The 23935-nt window shown below is 44.1% G+C and overlaps 1 protein-coding gene across 1 annotated transcript in view; it reads right to left on the bottom strand.

Moving 5' to 3' along the window:
• Window positions 1–4252: 4252 nt before the first annotated feature.
• The window catches only part of LOC134930754 (uncharacterized), a 39264-nt gene continuing 19581 nt past the window's right edge, over window positions 4253–23935 (bottom strand). The window contains exons 3-13 of the mRNA XM_063925357.1: window positions 21851–21916; window positions 20418–20480; window positions 19960–20010; window positions 18862–18942; window positions 18108–18206; window positions 14513–14596; window positions 14346–14426; window positions 10744–10860; window positions 9082–9165; window positions 6677–6816; window positions 4253–5528 (exon numbers count right to left, since the gene is read on the bottom strand). Of these exons, the coding sequence (XP_063781427.1) occupies window positions 5421–5528; window positions 6677–6816; window positions 9082–9165; window positions 10744–10860; window positions 14346–14426; window positions 14513–14596; window positions 18108–18206; window positions 18862–18942; window positions 19960–20010; window positions 20418–20480; window positions 21851–21916 (974 nt within the window). The 3' untranslated portion in view covers window positions 4253–5420. The remainder of the gene's footprint in view (window positions 5529–6676; window positions 6817–9081; window positions 9166–10743; window positions 10861–14345; window positions 14427–14512; window positions 14597–18107; window positions 18207–18861; window positions 18943–19959; window positions 20011–20417; window positions 20481–21850; window positions 21917–23935) is intronic.

The following is a 23935-nucleotide window of genomic DNA, read 5'->3' as shown; positions in this document are numbered from 1 at the left end:
CATAGGCACAGAGTGAGTATATTTTAGTCCCCATTTATTTAGAAATAGAAGGAGAGGATGTTGCAAAATGACTAATGTAACATAAGAGCAACATTTGTTGCAACACAGATTCATGTACAGGATAGAGGGTTTACAATATTATTACTTCACTGATGTATGTGGTATTCAAGAATCGTACACATGTATACCTGTGAAAAGAATATCACTTCCATTATGAGTGCATAATACGCTATTATCTTCATTGATCATGTGCGTATACACCTCTTGTAAAAATAATAATAATAATGATAAATCACTTGTGTTATCTAGGTATACAGATATGTGCACAATATGAAACATCCACTGAAGGCGTCCAGAATAGTGAAAGTGAAAAATGTAATACTCATGAATGATATATATTTGGGCAGTGCTCCTAGCACCCTTGGGGTCGGTTGTCCTATATAGAGTAATAGGTCTTCTCTATAGGGATTGTGATGGTAATAAATGCCGCTGCTGCTGGCTCTGATAACCCCTTAGATGTAATATAACTCTGAACCAATGCTTATATTACAATTCCTAATTCCTATAGTTTTATTACAAGCAATGCAGTGGTTACTGAGCACAGAGTAGTATCAGCTTCAATAATGGTGGTTATCAGATAATCCCCCGATATATGCTGTTCAGTGAAGCAAATGTCTGCTATCTCTGTTTGCTGTAATAACCTAGGGTGATCCACTCTGCTGCTATCTCGAGTGGTAATTTGTCTATCTTCCTGAACTCCTACACACAGCCTGCTGAACAAATCCTAATTGCTAATTGCTACGGCTCGGCTCGATAGAGATCAGTGCTGGTGCAGGTAAAGTATCACTATCTATTACACAAAATACTGCATTGCATATTACATTTAAAGCTGCCCGCAGAGCCGGCCATAGGCATAGGCAAACTAGGCAATTGCCTAGGGCATTTGATATGCCTAGGGGCATCAGCAGCTTCTGCTGATTAAAATGATATGCGGCATGCCTATATTCTGTGTGTAGCATTTCATATGCAGATACAGCCACAGTCTCAAACAGTATATAGACATGCTGCATATCATTTTAATCAGCAGAAGCTGCTTGTGCATCCTAGCCACATAGCAATGCAAATAAGATGAATTTTCATTAAAAAAAGGTGTGCCCGACGTTAGCATTGAGGCAATATTTATGAGGACACATCTGTATCCAAGCAGAGGCAGAGGTCACAGTGCTAGTAGCAGTGTAAGTGCTGTGTGCATGTGAGTGGGTTGGTTGTGCAGTAGTGTTTGGAATATGTGTAAGGAGCATTATGTGTGTCACGTAAAAATGCATTAATAATGTGCAACATATGTGTAAGGGGCACTATGTGTGTCATTATCATAATGTGCGGCATATGTGTAACAGGGTACTACTGTATGTGTGTCATTATGTGTATGGGGGCACTAATAATGTGCAGCAAATGTGTAGGGGGCACTATGTGTGTCATTATGTGTATAAGGGCATTAATATTGTGCGGCATATGTGTAAGGGACATTATGTGTAAAAGGGCATTAATAAAGGTTGTCATAATGTGTAAGGCGCATTATGTTTATAAGGACATTAATAAGGTGTCTCATATGTGTAAGGGGCATTACTGTGTGGAATGTGTGTAAATGCATTACTAATGTGTGGCATTATGTGTATAAGGTGCTCTACTATGTGGCGTTGCGTATAGAAAAGGCACTACTGTGTCGTCTAATGTGAATAAAGAGCAATAGGATGTGGTGTAATGTGAATAAGGAGCAATTCAGTGTGATGAAATGTGAATAAGGGGCTCTACAGTGAGGAGTAACGTTTATAAGGTAAAGTGATACTACTGTGGAATGTAATATGAATTATGGACACTATCGCATGATCATATGTGAATAAAGTTGCAGAACTGTATGGCATAATTGGAATTGGGGTTATTGTGTGACCATGCCCCTTGGCAGCAAAAACACACCCCTTTTTGGGCTGTGCGCCAAATGTGCGAACTGTTCCTATTTAAAATATAGGGGGTACAAGGTCAGAGGCGGAACCAGCTGTGGTGCTAGGGGGCACCAGCCAAAATCTTGCCTAGGGCATCATATTGGTTAGGGCCGGCTCTGGCTGCCCGTACAGCGAAACATGCATGTCGGCTTGTTAGTGGGCCACCACACTCCTTAAAATGTTATATGCAATGCAGTATTTTGACACGTCGACCATGTCAATGTCGACCAATAGTGGTCGGCCTAATGACTGTCGACCATAACATGGTAGACCATGTGAACGGATACCGAGGTTGTGCGGGAGGGAGGGGAGATGATCAGCTCAGTCTTAGACATGTAGAGTTTAAGAAAGCGCTGGGACATCCAGTAAGTGAAGAAAAAGTAGAGAGCGCAAAACAACCTTAAAACTATTCAAAATAAAGTATTTGTTCATTAGTTAATTCTTTTTCTAGTGTAAAATCAATTCAATGGTCAAAAAACCAGGACACAATTCATATTGGAACAACCAGCAAAATGTAACAAATAAACTGTTGCAATGTAACTGGATACTGTGACATAAAGTATCAATCACAGTTCGGTATTTAACTGTGCACTGGGTTACCTAATTGTAACTTCCAAATGAAGTGCATATGTCCAGTGTTAGACAGTCTCCACAGACATGCAATTGGAATAAATATAATGTTCCTTAGGTGATTTTGTAGACCTTAAAGTAATTGAAGTAGTTCACAATAGTTCCTAAGGGAGCTACAAGATAATGGGTGTAATTCAGAGTTGATCGCAGCAGGAATTTTGTTAGCAGTTGGGCAAAACCATGTGCACTGCAGGGGGAGGCAGATATAACATGTGCAGAGAGAGTTAGATTTGGGTGTTGTGTGTTCAATCTGCAATCTAAATTGCAGTGTAAAAATAAATCAGCCAGTATTACCCTGCACAGAAACAAAATAACCCACCCATATCTTACTCTTTCTGCACATGTTATATCTGCCAACCCCCCCCCCCCCCCTGCAGTGCACATGGTTTTGCCCAACTGCTAACAAAAATCCTGCTGCGATCAACTCAGAATTACCCCCAATGTTTTTGTAAGAGTGTCACACCACCTTTGGATCTCAATTTCTTCAAATTGACCATACAATCTCAAATAATAAAAATGTATTCACATATTAAACAGCATGTTGATATAAACGAATTTTACAATCATTATATTGTCAGCAAATGCATAGTTCATCTGCAATAAAACAATTTGACAATTAAATACAATTGTACAGAACATATGCAAGTGTGGGCAAATTATGCTTCCGGTTTAATTTCTGACATCAACATAGTCTGTAGATAACAAACCAATGCGTTTCGTCCATAGGACTTCTTCAGGGGTCTTATAGCAATAATAGAGATCCTTCTAAGCGGACCTATGAAGCAATTGTCATTGTAATTAACCGTGTCCCACAGATGGTTATATATATATATATATATATATATATATAAATATATATATATATATATATATATATATAAAAGAAATGGTCCTGCACTCTGCTTAAGAGATCAATTGCCTGCGTGCCTTCACCACTTTAATTATAGTTGCATGTATAAAACACCCTGGCTCAGGTGTATATGCACGGCATGGCACTTCTATTTACAGGTCTGCAGTGCCATGCCGTGCATATACACCCAAGCCAGGGTGTTTTACACATAAATAAATATATATATATATATATATATATATATATATATATATAAAAATTACTGGCTGTCAGTGTCTAAAACTCAATGAGAACTGCTTTAGGAGTAGTATAGGTGAAATACAGGCCGTTGTAAAGGACATTTACCAATCTATGCTCTTACCCCTGGGATGACTTGATTGTAGGTAAGTGAATAAAGGCAGAGCCACAATTCCATCCGGATCACTGACAGGAACTGTGTTCATTATGGTAAAGCCCACAGCCAACAAGAGATCCAGAGTGTGATCACCCACTCTGATTGGCAGGAGGGCAAATCCTGGTGTGGTTTCTATAGCAGTGAACCAAGCGTCCATGTTCATCAGTGACCCTGCTCCACTCAGCCTCTAATATTGTAATCATGTAATAACCCCAGTGCTTGTTCTGGAGCCTGACCCCTAGAGAAGTGGGTGGGCCACTGGGGATTTCCCCTGCACCTCTGTGGGTCAGTCTGACACTCTGGAGACCAGCATACTGTATGAAAGGCCTGAGGTCCCACTGGTGACTATCAAATCTAGGAATAAAGACTATTAAACTGTTTATAGCAAAAAGCAGAAAATAGATTTACTTACTTTCATACATACACACATATAAACATATATACATTCTTATATAAATAAATTGAATATTAACATTAATTTGTGCATTTGTAAATCCTGTCAACAGGCCAGTGCTGGATAACAATCTGAGGAATAACCAAAACTTTGTGATCCCCATAGCACCATTTTCAAGGGGTACCCGCCCTAATGTTTCTAGGAGACACCTCTCTTCCCAGCGGTTCTTCACGTTATGCCCCATAGAGGTGCCCTGGTTTATGTTTCACATTATTTGTTGATGGTGAAGCTTCAAGTGCTCCATCCTTACTGGCAGCTTTGAAATATGACACGACAGCCCCGAGTCTGTAGGGCCTTCATGGCTGAGGATTGCAGTGAGTGTAAGTGCAGGGGAGGAGGGGGCATGGTCCAACTATCTCCTACCCTAGAGGGATACATCCTAAAGGAGGAAATTATACTTTGGTTGGAGATCTTCTAAACTCTTCTCAGGCCAGGACCTATTCGCTTAGAAGCCAGTTCCATAACTTGGTAGACAACTATATAACTTGGTTCGGGGGCCCCCTAAGCCTTCTGGTGTCAAAGCCATGGCACTCCCTGCTAGGGGCGGCTTCAAACCTTACGGGGCTCAAAGCAAGACACCACTTTGGGGCCCCCCTCCCACAACCAATCCACTGTGAGCGATATTGTAAGATCCAGACCGCCAATGAGTACAACGTGCTTGCGCAGACTCCCAATATTTGGATTTGTCCGTACATATCTGAATCAGTCAGTTATAAAAAGCTATTACATACTCAGTGCAATGTACAAAAGTAGTGCGTTATAACAAGGAATCTGCATCTGCAGCTCTCACCACCCAACAGGAAGACCATACAGAATCAGGTGAGAAAACTGGGTGTCCATCTGATAGTCTGCTGTCACCATTAGTCTCTAGGTGCTTCAAAGCGCAACGGAATATGCTGCGCTATATAAGAAACTGTTAATAAATAAATGAAGTCTCCTAGCGGATAATACAGTCACTTGGAGGAACACCCGCAGTAATACAATGGCTTTAGTAGTTCACAGGGTCCTGAGTTTGGCTAAAGCAAATGATCTTAGTCGTCTGGCAGATGCCACAACTCAGACATCCCGCCGGAGATTGAGCTTTTCTTATTCCTATCCAAGAAGGACGTGGTTTAGTGGAGGTTCTGTACCAGGCACGTTGGGATTTGGGCCGTCAGTGTTACTGTTCCGCTCATTGGTATTTGCAACGTCAATTCCATCCTAAGAGAGAGGGCAGAGCAGTTCTGTAAGTCAGGGTCACAAAAGGGTGATCTTATTAATACTCTGGCTGACTATACCAGAATTCCACTTTAATCTGTATTCTGTGTCTGCGCCATGTTACTAAATGGTCCATTTATCAAGGATCACATATATTTAATGTGATCTGGGCGGGATTTTACCATCCAGGATCTCATTGCAATATGTGATCCTATCCCCTGAATGTATCTTTCAGCACAGGTAGGGGATGGGGGCTCTGCGATGCGCTGTGACGGTTGCCAGGAACTTCTGCGCATGCGAAGTCAGCTCTGACCGCACAACACAGAGGCCACTTCCGGGGAGGGTTCCAGGAGAACCTGCCGCCGGCTACAATGGCGATCTGTAGCACATAAGCTACAAGGGGCTACTGCCATATTCAGATGGTGCAGCTGCAGGGGACAACGGCCCTCATTCCGAGTTGTTCGCTCGCTAGCAGATTTTAGCAGCATTGCACACGCTAGGCCGCCGCCCTCTGGGAGTGTATCTTAGCTTAGCAGAATTGCGAACGAAAGATTAGCAGAATTGCAAATAAATAATTCTTTGCGGTTTCTGAGTAGCTAGAGACTTACTCCTACACTGCGGTCACCTCAGTCCGTTTCGTTCCTGGTTTGACGTCACAATCACGCCTTGCATTCACCCAGCCACTCCCCCGTTTCACCAGACACTCCCACGTTTCACCAGACACTCCCACGTTTTATCCCGGCATGCCTGCGTTTTTCCGCACACTCCCAGAAAACAGTCAGTTTCCGCCCAGAAACACCCACTTCCTGTCAATCACACTTCGATCATTTCAACAATTGAAATTCTTCGTTCGGACGTGAGTAAATCTACTAAGTTTTGTGCTAAAATACTTAGCGCATGCGCACTGCGTACCATGCACATGCGCATTTTTGCCTTAATCGCTCCGTTGCGGAAATCGACATCGAGCGAACAACTCGGAATGACCCCCAATATCTGGAATGCTTTGCATTCCCAATATTGATACATCGGGTGGCATCGCATCCCCCATACAAACCTGACGTCCCCATGTCTCTCTATCGGTGGTACTGTACCACGCCTGTGCTAGCTGCAGGACTGAGATCACACGGTACCGCGCAGAAGCTGCTGCTCACCGCTCTCTGTGCGTCTGTACTCAGGCCGTTTCCTTTTTCCTGACTTAGTAATTCAGCTTGTGGTGATGACTCCGTATCAGGACTGTTGGACTTTGGATCCTCAGCGCTGACGTTGGTCTCAGTAGCGTTTCGTACGCAACCTAAAGGAAAGTGTACAGCGAAGTCTGGAATCAGGCAACCATCGTTAATGCACCAAATACCAAATTACTAATGAAGATCACTTTTAATTTATCTTTTCTTTGTTACAATTCAACTCATGCAGCATGACGTACTTGTGTTGTGTGGAATTATTAACAAAGGGGGTAATTCCAAGTTGATCGCAGCAGGAATTCTGTTAGCAACTGGGCAAAACCATGTGCACTGCAGGGGAGGCAGATATAACATGTGCAGAGAGCGTTAGATTTGGGTGGGGTTTGTTCAATCTGCAATCTAATTTGCAGTGTAAAAATAAAGCAGGTAGTATTTACCCTGCACAGAAATAAAATAACCCACCCAAATCTAACTCTCTCTGCACATGTTATATCTGCCACACCTGCAGCGCACATCGTTTTGCCCAACTGCTAAAAAATTTGCAATCAACTTGGAATTACCCCCAAAGTCTATACAGGTACAATAATTAATGTTGCAAATTAATAATTCATATTATAAAATCATCCATTGTATAAGAATGCTAATGTTACTGTATGAGTGACAGGAAGGCTGGCCATACACTGCACTAGAACTGTTCACACCGACCAATCCATTGGCTTCAGTGATTACTGTTCAGTGTATGGACCTCATCGTTCTCAGCCCGGTAACGGGTAGGAATTGGTCTGAATCTTTTGGTTTCGTTATGAAACCTGCGCTAATCACCAGATGGTCTATCAACCAATTGGATACAGTGACTGGAGATCGCCTCCATACTGTACATAGGGGGTCATTCCGAGTTGTTCGCTCATTATTTTCTTCTCGCAACTGAGTGATTAGTCGCTAATGCGCATGCGCAATGTCCGCAGTGCGACTACGCCAAGTAAATTTTCTATGCAGTTAGGTATTTTACTCACGTTTTTTTCTATGTTCTGGTGATCGTAATGTGATTGACAGGAAGTGGGTGTTTCTGGGCGGAAACAGGCCGTTTTATGGGTGTGTGTGAAAAAACGCTACAGTTTCTGGGAAAAACGCGGGAGTGGCTGGAGAAACGGGGGAGTGTCTGGGCGAACGCTGGGTGTGTTTGTGACGTCAAACCAGGAACTAAACGGACTGAACTGATCGCAGATGCCGAGTAAGTCTGGAGTTACTCAGAAACTGCTAAGAAGTGTCTATTCGCAATTTTGAGAATCTTTCGTTCGCAATTTTGATAAGCTAAGATTCACTCCCAGTAGGCGGCGGCCTAGCGTGTGCAAAGCTGCTAAAAGCAGCTTGCGAGCGAACAACTCGGAATGAGGGCCATAGTGCAGTATATAGAGGTGATTATTATAATGGCAGCACAGGAGATATTAGAATGACATCTTCTTGAAGGCCCCTTTGCAAACAAGGAACGTTGCAGACACGGATTTTAGAATAGACGGAGTCTCCTTGTGTCGATGATGTGACGATTTGTGCATGTTGTTACAGGTAAGTGTGTGGATCGGGGTCATCCGCCCCATTTGGTGTAAAGAGTTGCGTTTAGAAAAGAAACACAATGAAGGTTTTGGAGTGGCCTAGTCAATGTCCTGATCTGACTCAATTTAGATGCTGTAGCAGGACAAGACTTTAAATGGACAGTTCATGTTCCAAAGCTCTCCAGTGTGGCTGAATGGACGCAGAGTGGGACAATATACCCCCACAGTGACGCGGGAGACTGAGCTTCAGATATCAGAAGCGTTTGGTCGCAGTTGTTGCTGCTAAAGGTGGCACAGCCAGCTATTAAGTTTGGGGGGGGTGATTCATTTTTCACATGATTGACAAAGGGCCGTCTATTCCATTGAGCTTAATTGGTAGTTGCCCTAGGGCACCAGGAATCTATGGGCCTGAGGCTGATATCTGAGGGTCCCCTCTTTACAGAGTCACCAGAACTTTGAAAATTGGTCATAGGGAACCAGAGAGATATCCGACTTCACAGAAACAGCCCCTGTCTGGGCCCGTTATTTGCTCTTCCTGGCCAGATATCTCCAGTTCTGTCTGACTTAGAGTGTTTCTGAGGGTATACTCCAAGAGCTGGGACTCTCCCCTTTCACTGGACCCCGGCAGCTTGTCTCTAGTATGTCCATAACCAGAGGTATCAGCCTTCCAGCAGCCGGTCCCTGCTCCAGCTCCACACGCCTGGCATGCGGTTCAGTAGGTGCCCTGCAGCCTGTCCCATCCCCAGACCACACTTCTCCTGAGAGGCCTGCAGACAGCCTGTTACATCACATCCATTATATACAGCACAGTGACGCAGTACTTACAGAACAGGAAAATCACTGCGGCTGTACCCACAGAGACCAACGCTGCTATACAGAAGCCCAGAGTTTCATGAGTGACTCTGTGACCTGGAAAATAAATGAATAATCAGTTACTGTCTCTCCCTACGGCGCAATACACGTCAGCCGCCATCACCGAGCTATAAATAGGTCCTGACCTGGCATTTACCTACCTAGTTACTATAAGTTTATCCTTACATCACTCACCTGCCAGTCTCCTGTGTAAGACCCAAGTGTAGAGTCCCTGTCACCTACATTACGTAGCGCTAGTAGTGCTCTCTGACCAATCAATGCACTAGGTACTGCTGACACAATCCCCCCCCCCTCTCACTCCCCCTACCCACTGTGTCTCACTGCCACCCACCCTCCAACTGTTTACCCCCTCCATTTAGAATGTAAGCTCTTGGGCTTCACTTCTGCTCATCACCTGCGCTATCTATACCACCAGTGTATCTTGTATGTTATCTTCTTCGACCTTTCAGCTTCTCTTATACCGTCCGCTCCCATATGATGGGAACAAGATCACGGGAGCCCCCTGTGACCCACCTGCTATACAGCCCACACATAACGTAACATATGTTCTCTCTCTATACACTCACACGTCCCGCTGACCCCAGCACTGCTGTGTGACTGGATCATACAGTACAGCCCACTGCACCAATATGCAATCTGTAGAGCCTTTCCTTGAGTATAACGCTCCTATTCCCCAGTAGACTGTAAAGGCCCCCTATTCAGCCCCGATCCCCCGTTCTGCTGACCGGATTTGCCATTCGGCGGGCAGTGACAATCGCTAATCTGTCGGGGGACCGGGGATATTGAACATGCTAAAAATGACCGATTCCCTGATCCTGGATTGGATCGGGGGATCTGGATTTTTAAACATGTTTAATATTCCTAATCTCCTGACCTGACCATTGGGGGATTGGGCCAATCATGCTGTACAGTAACACATTGTATGTTCTATTGCAGTTACAGGCAAGAGGCGGCCGAGGGTGACACGTGTCCCCCCCTTGTAACAATCGCCTTAAATGCCTACCAATGTGTTATTACAGATAGGGGCCTTTCATTAGTGAGAGGTGCTGGGCTCATGTATTACTGAGATTAAGGTACCGTGTGGCCCTTCTGAAGCTAGAGGGCAGTTGAAGGTGAACCACTAATAGTAGCAAGTTACCAATAACTGTTCTACAGATGTGTTATATATTTTATTGATTAGCAGTTATTTACAGTATATAGCACGCACATAGTAGGGACATCAGCCCCTGCACCATTGGAGCTAACACTGCCTTTCACACGGGTTACTGTTTTGTCAAAAGCCAATGAACCAACTAGTGTGGGAGGAACCCAGGGCACCCAGAGGAAACCCACCCGAACTCTGTGAGAACGTACAAACTCCACACATATAGTGCTATGACTGGTAATTGGTCCCATGACTGCAGGGCTGTGAGGCAGTAATACTAACCTAAGCCATACATGTGCTGTATTCACCATACAGCACATGTATGGCTTAGGTTAGTATTACTGCCTCACAGCCATTCTGTACCTATCTTTACAGGTTTTTAGCTGAATATTCTGCCTTGTTGATGCTATACATTCACCAGGTATTGAACATTGCAAGGTACATACTGTAGGTACATAATAATTACTTACATGTAGATGTTGCGTAGTAAATTACAAATGGGCAGATTGTCAGTATAAGATCCAGTATAATGATAAAGCAGAGGTCATAGATCAGCCGTCTCCGCCGGTTACAGTTAGCGCCATCACCTGGGAAACGGAGAGCAGAAAAGGTCTGAATTCAGTTCTCTATTAGTATACTGTGAGTTCTCGGACTGGAGTACATTGGACGGATGGGATGTTACATACAGGAGCAGCCAGCTTACTCTAAGCTACAGAGTGACTCTGCCCGGATATCATTCTATATAGAGCGCTGCTGGGAAAACATCATCACTTTATAAATCTGTAGATATTTGGGCGTGATGAAGACATTCAGTAACTTTCCCTAAAAGGTCAAATTTATATCAGTTCACGACTGCACATTATAACTAAATAATAGGACAGGTGCTACTGGAAATCACAGGTATTGTATAGCCCAACCACACACAGGGGGTCATTCCGAGTTGATCGGTCGCTGACGATTTTCGCAGTGATCAGGTGAAAAAACGGCATTTCTGCGCATGCGTATGCCCCGCAATGCGCACGCGCGACGTACGGGTACAAAGCACTTTGTGGTTGTGCTCAGGTTCTAGCGAAGTTTTTCTTCGCACTGGCGGCCGCTAGAAGATTGACAGGAAGGGGGCGTTACTGGGTGTCAACTGACCGTTGTCAGGGAGTGTTTGCAAAAACGCAGGCATGCCCGAAAAACGCAGGCGTGGCTGGGCGTTCGCTGGGCGGGTGTATGACATCAAACACGGACACGAATAGGCTGAAGTGATCGCAAGCGCTGAGTAGGTTCAGAGCTACTCAGAAACTGCACAAACTGTTTTTGCAGAGCTCGGCTGCACAAGCGTTCTCACTTCTGCTAAGCTAAAATACACTCCCCAGTGGGCGGCGGCATAGCGTTTGCACGGCTGCTAAAACTAGCTAGTGACCGATCAACTTGGAATGACCCCCACTGTCATGTAACACATGAACGTAGCTAGGCCTCCTCCAGCGATCTTCTGGTAATAATGGTCAGAGTATTAGCTGGCTAAACTTTGGTGAAAGAAATATCTTTCAGAGATGTTGTCAAAGTCTTTTGAAATGAAAATCTCCTAGTGTGTATGGGCCTTTAGTCTAGGAGCTAGATTTACTAAGGGATGATTTTGGTTTTCTGGTAGTTTTGCAATCCGTCAATTTATTAAGGTCAATACCGCTACATGAAACCACACTTTGGAGTTGTATATCATTGATGTTTTAGAACGTGCAACAGGATAGAAACCACATTTATCAGGGAGCGGTTCTTAAAACTGCTGTAAAATCACCGGCAAACCCCCTGAAAAAAGGATCAGGCTCATATGGAATGTCGTTGGCTTCTGAAGTATGGACCGGTGCCGGCAGCAAGAAGACCGGCGCAGGAATCCCGAACATACGTATCTGGGGGAGGTTAGGGTTATGCCGCAGGGTGGAGGGCTAGGTTTACAAACTCCTGAACCCAACCCGCTCAAACAGGTGATTGCTAAGAAAACAGGTACAGTGAATGAATTGATTTTGACAGGCAACATTGGTTGTTTGGAATATAATGCAATTAGGCTACGGAGGATTGTGGTGCCTTGTACAGACATTAGCGGACTTAACAGAAATACACATACAAAAACATGAAACATAAGAAAATAAAACAAAAACACACAGTAAAACCACACTCACACACATAGAAAAATACCTATAGGACTTCTAAACAAAACGCAGACTATAAAGAAAACACACCTCAGATAGGGACCCACTGTACTGTATTTATCAATCAATATTTTTACTAACTATCGTGAATATTTATGTTTTCAAACTCTTTTGATGGCATCTGAGTATCTCTTAATTTTTTCAAAAAGCTTTTGGAGAGGATTTTTTTTTAAATGTCCTCCATGACCTAAACTCCATGTCAAGCCTGAAGGGTCCAGCTGACTATCTCTGAAACGGCCGTCGCCCTATCTCAGAGCTACTCTGAAGACCCTGTTGTCTCGTGCTTCCCAACTCGTGTGATCCGGTTCTCAGAAGAGCTGTCGCCCTGTTCCCGGCATTCCATAACACACTGGTAAAAGATTTGTTTCAGGCTTAGAAACATAGAAACGTAGACATAGGCTTCATTCATGAGGCCATATGGTGGATCGCACGGTTGGATCCAGAGAACGAAATAGAAATGGGGCCAAATACTGTATAATAGGGTACGATTTGGAAAAAGTGTTGATTTTTCTGTGTATTTGTGGAGGATTTATAGCGGCGGCCAGCAGGTACCTTTTGCCTTACAAAAATTTGCTGCTCCTAAACCTGTGGCAAAATCTCTGAAGAAAAAAATTGCAGCCTACTAATATGACCCATAGAGTTCCGCCATCTGTATACTCCGGCCTGTACGCACCAAGTCTAAAAGAGGACGCATCTAGTACTGACCTGCTGGACATATACAGTATGTACACATTACCCTTTTCATACACTGGACAGTGTACGGAATACATGGTGTAGATGGTATACTGTAGGCTAGGGTTTCCCAACCTCAGTTCTAAGAGTCTAGGTTTAAGTGATATGCATGCTTGAACACAGATGGTTAACATAACTGAGGTACTAATTAAGTCACCTGTGCTCGAGTATGTCTTTACTTAAAAAGTGGACTGCTAGTGTGCCTTGAGAACCATAGTCGGGAACCCCTGTTATAGGCTGTATCAAACATACTGTACTTACTTAATATAAACATAAGTGGTCATGAAAAGGTTAAACTTTATATAATAAACAAACAAACATAACAGAACCAGTAGGAGACAGAACTGCACTAAGCACACATTCTCCCACCTCATGGTAAGGCTCCGGTATCTTCTCCCTGGGAGCTACTCTCTGGTCCAGTGCACTGATTGAGGGCTCGGAACCATGGGAATTTTCATAGTGTGACAGTTGGGATTGATGCGGAACATTAGGCATTTTAATGAAGATTTATACAATGCAGATGTGTCTGCATACATCTTGCCTCAATATGCTATGCAGCGGGAGATGCCTAGCGTCAGTAAGCTGACAGGTCCCGTGCAACTCCACTAAAAATGCCTAAAAATTTGCATCACTACGTGAAAAGGACACGCAAGCAGACTCTGCTCATTAAAATGACATACGGCATGCCTATATTCTGTGCGCAGCTGCGACTGTATCTGCATATGAAATACTACGCTACAGTGTTTTCATATGTAATGCAGCACAGCATTACGTATGCAGATACAGCCACGGTTGCACACAGAATACAGGTATGTTGCATATCATTTTAATCAGCAGAAGCTGCTCATGCATCCTATTCACATCATTTTGCAAATAAGATGCATTTGAATGGGAAAAGTCACGCGTAAAGTTGCTAGGCACTATCGTGTCACTCCACAGCATTGCGGGACTAGAAGGCTGTTTAACTTACAGGGAGGACACATCTGTATAAACAATAAGCTTTTTATGGGTTAATTCCCAATTCAACTATATAATGTGGGGTTGAAATTTGGATTTTAAGTTGTTATATAATTTGGAAAGAATACCCATACTAATCTACCTTAGCAATACACTTCCCCCGGTGCATCTTCTCTTTATAGACTTACCTCTAGTCTCTGATTTATCTTTTAGTCCTAATATACGCTGCACAGGTGCAACACAGCATCTTCTGATCAGATATTGTACCCCTGCAACACAAATCATGGGGATCAGGGGGGTTATAGGCCTAGATGGTTAGTGATGGATATGAGAGATCACAGAGATGGATACTTACGTGGGCAGGCATAATATAGCTGGGCAGCAGAGGAGACGGCTGCACATACTATAATGGAGATCCTGGCTGGCCTTTCCAGACACCCTGTGGGCAGAAATAACACTCTTACCAGACATGTCTTTATAACAAAAACTGAATAATTCTTTATTTTGATGTCACAATTGTAGGGCCAGAGACTTCAACCTCCCGGATGGACACTACACAGTAAGGCTCCTTTACTGGAAGATGGTGCACATTTACAGGCGGCGTCCATCACAAGCGACAACAGACAGAATACCGACACCTGCCAGAATGGCAACGCCGGAATCGCAACAGGGTCAGGAGACCAACGCCAGAATCCTGACAGCCAGCATTCCGACTGTAAGTATAGCGGGCGGGTTAGTGCCGGGGGGCGGTTTGGATTAAGTGCCACCTGGGGAAATTAGGGTTAGATTGCGGAGGGAGGGGGGGTTCTAGGGTTAGACTGCAGGGAGGAAGGGGTTAGGGTTAGGCACCTCCGGTGGGAAGTTAGATTTAAGGGTCAGGCTGCAGGGGTAGGGGGGATGTTAGCGTTAGGCTGCAGGGAAGGAGGGGGGGGTAGGTTAGGCACCACAGGGGGAGGCTAAGGTTAGGCTGCGGGAAGGCAGGGTTAGGGTTAGAGAGTAGGAGACAAGGGGTAACATACTTACCTCACCCCTGTCAGGATTTCAAACAACAGGATGCCAGAGTCGGTATTGTGAGAACCCGTATATCAAAAGTACATAACGTTTGTGAAGAAGAATGTGCAATCTTTAGAAACACTGCTAGGTCAGGGGCATGGGACAACGTTTTCACACAAAACCAAACCAATACACTAATACAACAGAAAGGTGATTGCAGAGAGGCGGGCACAGGACCGCCCCCACCACGCAGATGTTATCACTTTCTGAATGTAATCACTTTGGAGTTTACAACAATCTCTTTTTCAATAACTGTATGGGCTGAGGTCAGGTGAGATGAATGAGCCAGATCCGCCCGTTCTCCTATTCCTGGGAATTCATAGTCCCCAGCGAGCAGGGACAGCGAGATGTCACCAGGTTTATACCTGGAAGCACCAACCCCTTCTGCAGAGTACTGTACAATTCCAAAAAACCACAGGCGCCTTTATTCCACAGAAGAAATTGCTGCTGTCCCAGGGGTAATTGGTTTAAAAACCCCTCAAATCAATAGAACAAGAAAAACAATGGGAGAGCGCTAATTTAATCTGCAGTAGATTTTATTATTAAATGATTAATAAAACTAAAAATAGTACCGGCCAGTATCAATAAAATTGACTCATATTTTAGTAAAACACATGTACCTTACACCAATACATATAAACAGTGACCTGCAAAAAGCTGTGCACCAAATCTCTGTTTGAAAGTCCTTAATTGATACTTTCTATGTTTGGCTACAAGTTTACTGTTCAGTCCACATATCCAATGTAGCAATATACGCATGCACCTGATAGTTTTTTTCTTTGCAGTTGATAAGTGCCAGTTACTTTAATAATGCAATTAGTCACTTTTTGTTAGTTTTGACTGCAGTATTTGTTTGATAAAAAGCAGTCATGCATGGCCATGCAAAGAATATATCTGTGCTAAATCCAAAGCTGTTGTTAGCAAATAAGATATCTTAGCATACTTTTTATGGGTCAGTCAGCAAACCTCTTTCACCGTAGTTGGGTGATTACCCTCCCGGCTGCAGCTCTTTTATTCAGCCTTATCTGGAGTCCGTATATCACCTCTATAGCAGCGATGTTCCTCCCGGCTGCTTACTCACTGTCAGCTTTCTCGGAGGTAGTGGTCACTTCTCCGCCTTGTGCCCCTTCTTTGCACAGGGGTATCTTAATAACCAGCCGGCTGGTAAATGTAACTCCGCTATCCCGTGTGTGTGGGAGACAAAACAGACACGTTTCCCCGCCTCTTTAGACCTCAGTGTGAGGAAGCCGCCGAGGTCTAAAGAGGCGGGGAAACGCGTCTGTTTTGTCTCCCACACACACGGGATAGCGGAGTTACATTTACCAGCCGGCTGGTTATTAAGATACCCCTGTGCAAAGAAGGGGCACAAGGCGGAGAAGTGACCACTACCTCCGAGAAAGCTGACAGTGAGTAAGCAGCCGGGAGGAACATCGCTGCTATAGAGGTGATATACGGACTCCAGATAAGGCTGAATAAAAGAGCTGCAGCCGGGAGGATAATCACCCAACTACGGTGAAAGAGGTTTGCTGACTGACCCATAAAAAGTATGCTAAGATATCTTATCTGCTAACAACAGCTTTGGATTTAGCACAGATATATTCTTTGCATGGCCATGCATGACTGCTTTTTATCAAACAAATACTGCAGTCAAAACTAACAAAAAGTGACTAATTGCATTATTAAAGTAACTGGCACTTATCAACTGCAAAGAAAAAAACTATCAGGTGCATGCGTATATTGCTACATTGGATATGTGGACTGAACAGTAAACTTGTAGCCAAAAATAGAAAGTATCAATTAAGGACTTTCAAACAGAGATTTGGTGCACGTTTATAATACAGCTTTTTGCAGGTCACTGTTTATATGTATTGGTGTAATGTACATGTGTTTTACTAAAATATGAGTCAATTTTATTGATACTGGCCGGTACTATTTTTAGTTTTATTAATCATTGAATAATAAAATCTACTGCAGATTAAATTAGCGCTCTCCCATTGTTTTTCTTGTACTGTACAATTCCCCATGTTCTGCCATCTACAGTGCAGCCAGCACACGTCCCGGGGACACTACACAGGGACACATGGATAACACTGAGCAGGAATTACATGTGCACCCGGACATTACTCTTTATTACTGTGACTGCAGTAAGTACAGCAGAGCTGATGCAGTGCTGGAGGCGAATCATCTGTAATTACACCCAGATTATGTGCGCGGAGAAACGCAGAATATTCACCCACATGCAGAGTAGAACATATCTAGCGCCCCTATTCTTCATAGCCACCATCATTACCTGTGCATACTCACTCCTGCTCTATCCCTGTTGCAAGAGAACATCTGAAAATAGACGTGTCTATGCGTACACTCCATCTCACCGCACCAGACTAATGCCCTTATTTATCAATGAGTGATACATTTCACTGTGAGTGATAAACTGCACCAGCCAAACAGCTCCTAACTGCCATGTCACAGGCTGTGTTTGAAAAATGACAGCTAGGAGCTGATTGGCTGGTGCAATTTATTACTCACAGTGAAGTGTATCACTCATTGACAAATAAGGCCATTAGGGGCGAATGCCTCGGGAGTGATAAAGTGTTGAGAGATAAAGTACCAGCTAATCAGCTCCTACCTATCATGTGTGTTTGAAAAACGACAGACAGGAGCTGATTGGCTGGTACTTTATCTCTCTCCAAGGCTTTAGTACATCTGCACCTGAGTCTCCTTGTGAAAGCCCGGCTACCACCCAGTTACACCCTTCAGCCGCAGCTGCGCTATGTACGACTCTGGAGCTGCGGAGCACGCGCTGTGCCACCATCCACAATATCCGTCTGCAAAACTGACCTGCCTTCAGCTCTGCGCCGCCCCCTGTAGGCCTATTATGTGCGCTGATTGCTTCTTACCACAGGCGAGCCACAGGCAGATGCTGACAAGCTGACAGAGCAGAGAGATATACCGGTTTATCAAACAAACCCGACTTAAAATTTTCTGAGGCGGACCACCTGCAAAACATAGAGGGAGGGAACGCCGTGTTAATTCACGAGCCCAAAGCCATTTCCCTGACACACAATACAGTAATAGAGTTACACCTGTGAGCCCATATTTCCTGCAGACATGTAATATTTGGGCACGGTGACCATATAACATTTTTTGGGCGATAGCTCCATAGAGGAGACCAATTATTTCCACCCTCACAAAGCAATACATAGGGTAATGAGCCCTACGGTAAGCCAGGGGCTGCCGTCGCTGTGATAGGAAGAATGGCGCGCCCATGTGACACTTCCCAGATTATTCAATCCCGTCTGTGCTTCTTTTTTAGGCACCGCATGAACCCACAACCTCAGTGCTGTGAGGCAGCAATGCTAACCATTACACCATCCGTGCTGCCCTATCAATTCATTTAAAGCAGGACAGGTCAGGTGTCTTAGGTGACGAATACGCCACCAATGTTTCCACTGTAGTACATGAGCGGCGGATGCGCCAGGTAAGACGTAATACAGCGGCTGAGTCATGACCATATTTTCGCACCTGTATAGCAATCGTGATCATAGCACAAGCCATTTCCTGAAACTCTGAATCAGGCGCACTGATCCTAATCTGCATTACCAATAGTCTCCACCCCCACTCTGGCAGTGCATCGTCTCTTTACAGGCTTACCTCTAGTCTCTGATTTATCTTGTAGTCCTAATATACGCCGCATAGGTGCAACACAGCGTCTACTGATCAGATCTTGTACCCCTGCAACACAAATCATGGGGATCAGGCAGACTGGAGGCCAGAGAGAGGACACAGATGGTAAATGATGGATGTGAAAGTTACAGCAGAGGTAGTCACTTACAGTATATGGTCAGGCATAATATAGGAGATGGATGTACATCTTTATTATTATTACTACCAGTTAATTTATAATAACACATATTCCGTAGCGCTTTACAGAGAATATTTGTCCAGTCACACAAGCTTACAATCTATATACCCTACCACATGGATACACACACTAGGGTTAAGTTTTATTGGGAGCCAATTAACCTAGCAGTCAGTATACAGGGTGTCTTAATAAGATGGACCCAATTGTAAAGCAGTATAATTTGCGGTGACAACATGTTACAATTACACAAAAAGATACAAATGGTTTAATGAGTTATCCACCTGCTGTACGCACCACATCGGGAGCGTAGTTCAATTCATCCCAAATGCCTCTCAGAGTGTCCTGTGAACAACTCATACTAGGGGCTGTGGGTGCCTCGGGGGAGGCCTCTAGCGGTGGTTATCCGGAACTCTATACCCCGCCCTTTCAAGTGGCAAGCGTTTCATTCATGGGCGGTTGGCGGTTGCAGAGATCTATAGCGATTTCAAACTGGGTCAATTTTTGGATTGTAGGTGGAAAGCAGAGTACCCAGAGGAAACCCACTGAAGCACGGGAAAACATACAAACTCCACACAGTTACGGTCATGGTGGGCATTGAACCCAGAACCTCAGTGCAGTGAGGCAGTAATGATATCCATTACACCATCCATACTGACTCCATCATATACTGTATATATCTGGTCTCCAACTGATCAGCTGCCAAACCCTACTGTATGTCATTTTACAGACATCAACTTAACCTAACAAGATCCATCCATCCCTATAGTGCCTACAATACTCAAGTTCACCATTCTCTTCATATACTGTAAGTGTACAAACACAGGACCTGTAGTGTCCGGCACCAGAGCAAGCTGGGGGCAGGTGGACAATAATAAGGTTACACTCACCCTGCAGATGCTTGAGGACATTCAGTGAAGGGCACAAATGTATAATACAGGCTGCAGAGGAAGCAAAGTGCAAGGTTACATTCCCTCATCATAATGTAATACTTCCATAGGACCGAGGAGGAGAAAGGGGGTCGGACCTCCAAAGATCCCTCTCCCAGCTGAGGAGTGGAGCGAAGCCTATGAACATTAGAGTACTTTAGGAAGGATGCCTCCAAAGCTAATTTACAAAGCATAGTAAATCCAGACTAATGGCATGTAGCATCAGAGGTATATAGTTACCCACAGACCCTGACACTGATATATTTACCCCCAAGTGATATCTATATTACCCCAATGCACATTGCCAGACAGGCCGCTGCAGTACAAAGACAGGGATCGTAGTGCAGCCGGAGCATACCAGGGGTCAGGCTGCCTATAATAACCTTTCACCTCTAGAGAAAGATCTACAGGGTACTCACCCAGCACAGACAGGAGGCCGCTGGTGGCAGGATACAGAGAGATACAGAGTGATACCAAGCAGCCTGCAGAGGAAGCAGAGTGTAAGGGTCACATCTTCCGCCATTATACAGACAGGGCAGATACAGGACTGGGGTGGGGGGGAGCTCAACATACGTCATTTACAGACATGTCCGTTATCTACGTAACGCCTCATTTATCCCCTAAATACATAAATATAGCATGCTCTTCCAAATTCTGCAAATTCAAGTAGCACATAATAAAAATAAAATATATATCATTTTTTTAAATAAACTGCAGCGATTACTGATTTCATTCTAGTCATACTAAACTGTAATAATACAATCCTGCAGAGCACTGGGTTGGGAACCTCTTGATGAAATAATCCCCTATATAAGCATTGTAAGGAAGTCTCCCATGGAACTGGGGATCTTCCAGCAATTACAGCTCCTGACATGGGGCCTTATTCAGACCTGATCACAGCAGCAACATCTTTCTCTAATGGACAAAACCAGGGCCCTCATTCCGAGTTGATCGTTCGCAAGCTGCTTTTAGCAGCTGTGCACACGCTAAGCCGCCGCCTACTGGGAGTGAATCTTAGCTTCTTAAAATAGCGAACGAAAGATTCTCAAAATTGCGATTACACACCTCTTAGCAGTTTCTGAGTAGCTCCAGACTTACTCGGCATCTGCGATCAGTTCAGTGCTTGTCGTTCCTGGTTTGACGTCACAAACACACCCAGCGTTCGCCCAGACACTCCCCCGTTTCTCCAGCCACTTCCGCGTTTTCCCCAGAAACGGTAGCGTTTTTCCGCACACACCCATAAAACGGCCAGTTTCCGCCCAGTAACACCCATTTCCTGTCAATCACATTATGATCACCAGAACGAAGAAAAAGCCGTGAGTAATAATCCTAACTGCATAGCAAATTTACTTGGCGCAGTCGCAGTGCGAACATTGCGCAAGCGCGTTAGCGATAGATCGCTCCGTTGCGGAAAAAACAACAACGAGCGATCAACTCGGAATGACCCCCCATGTGCACTGCAGGGGGGGCTGATGTAACATTTGCAGAGAGAGTTTGATTTGGGGGTATTATTTTGTTTCTGTGCAGGGTAAATACTGGCTGCTTTATTTTTACACTACAATTTAGATTTCAGTTTGAACACACACCACCTAAATCTAACTCTCTCTGCACATGTTACATCGTCCCCCCCTGCAGGGCATATGGTTTTGTCCATTAGAGAACATTGTTGCTGCTGTGATCAGGTCTGAATTAGGCTCGTGGTTAGAGTAATAGTGGAGAGAGGTCCCTGCAGAGGAGTAAGGATTTGCCCCCATCCCTTCGGCCTGGGTGTAATTTGCACCATACGGCACCGCACATTCCCATTTCCTCTCTGCACGGTGGCACCTGGAATACGGTGTTATTATATCCTGACCTGTTAGCTGTGCAGCGCTGTCTTCTATTGTGGTATTAGTGCTTGTTGTTAATATCGATGTTGTTTCTGGAAAACAAAGAAATACAGACAATAAAGAAACAACGGACTCTGGTCTTTTATTACAAAGATATTCCAATTACAGTACAGTACAGTGTATGTAATGCTGTGTACATTCTAGATAAATACATATATTGTCATGTGGAGAAACCACACTGCTCTGTGACAAGGGTCCAGTTCTCGCAGTAATGGCGATGGGCCCTGCCAGCTGCGGTGTAATATATAATGTGCATATTGGGGCGCCCGCCTGCAGGGGGAGTTCTGGGCTGAAGAGGGGGTCTCAGACCGGATGTCATCGGAACCCCACAGGTACAGACTTCCCTGCTCCCCACAGTATACAGTATATACACACTTCTAACTCACCATTCAGCCACTGACAGAGAACGCTGTGACACTGCGCTGGTACACGTGTGATAATGGCAGAACGCTCACACCAATCACTGAGACACGCCTTACACATAAATAGGACATTATGGGGTATATTTACTAAAGTGCGGGTTTTCAGAAGAGGAGGTGTTGCCTATAGCAACCAATCAGATTCTACTTATCATTTATCTATCACCTTCTAGAACAGGGATGGGGAAACTTCGGCCCTCCTGCTGTTGTTGAACTACACATACCAGCATGCCTTGCTACAGTTTTGCTCTTTGGCCATGCTAAAACTGTTGCAGGGCATGCTGGGATGTGTAGTTCAGCAACAGCTGTAGGGCCGAAGTTTCCCCATCCCTGTTCTAGAAGATAAAAGCTAGAATCTGATTGGTTGCTATACACAACATCTCACTTCTAAAAAACCCGCACTTTAGTAAATATACCCCATAAGGGCAGATTTATCTAAAGTTATATTCTTGTGACGGATGATAAATGTTGCTTCAGCCAATCAGCTCATGTCATGTGCTTGAAAAATGACAGTTAGGAGCTGATTGGCCGGAGCGCCATTTATCATTCGTAACGAGTGATAGCAAGAATATTACTCGTTGATAAATCTGTCCCTTAATAAAAAATAAATAAATAACACGAACTGGGTGTCATACAATGTGACAATACAAAGTCATTTCTAGATAAACAGCGCAATGAAACTACACGTTACTGTCAATTAATACTGCGCATACACCATGTACTGCCTTACTACTGCTGGGTAACCATGGTTACTGTCAATACTGCGCATACGACATGTACTGCCTTACTACTGCTGGGTAACCATGGTTACTGTCAATACTGCGCATACGACATGTACTGCCTTACTACTGCTGGGTAACCATGGTTACTGTCAATTAATACTGCACATACACCATATACTGCCTTACTACTGCTGGGTAACCATGGTTACTGTCAATTAATACTGCGCATACACCATATACTGCCTTACTACTGCTGGGTAACCATGGTTACTGTCAATTAATACTGCGCATACAACATATACTGCCTTACTACTGCTGGGTAACCATGGTTACTGTCAATTAATACTGCGCATACAACATATACTGCCTTACTACTGCTGGGTAACCATGGTTACTGTCAATTAATACTGCGCATACAACATATACTGCCTTACTACTGCTGGGTAACCATGGTTACTGTCAATTAATACTGCGCATACAACATATACTGCCTTACTACTGCTGGGTAACCATGGTTACTGTCAATTAATACTGCGCATACAACATATACTGCCTTACTACTGCTGGGTAACCATGGTTACTGAAAGGGTTAAAGCTCGTCTCTGCTTCACATGTCATAGAATTGTTTGTGTTACAGAACTGTTTGTTCCAGCACATTTTTTGCTACTGTCCTTGTCCGTTATCTTTTTATACCGTGTGAATAACCTTCCTATTTGAGTACCAACTTGCCCATATATGCATATCCTTCCACTGCGGCAGTTCCTAGCCAATCATGTTATGTTAGCCCCCTTTGTGTTCTGTCCAATTAGTTATTGACTTGGGATATACACGCCCTAAATCCTTTCTTTTATATACTTTTGTTAAACAAACAATAAACAGTGTGAATCTTTACTGCTTGTGTTGTGCATGT

Source organism: Pseudophryne corroboree, chromosome 1 (genome assembly GCF_028390025.1).
Source record: "Pseudophryne corroboree isolate aPseCor3 chromosome 1, aPseCor3.hap2, whole genome shotgun sequence".
Lineage (NCBI taxonomy): Eukaryota > Metazoa > Chordata > Amphibia > Anura > Myobatrachidae > Pseudophryne > Pseudophryne corroboree.
The sequence above is the reverse complement of the archived record's forward strand: the minus strand, read 5'-3'. Positions and strand labels throughout refer to the sequence as shown.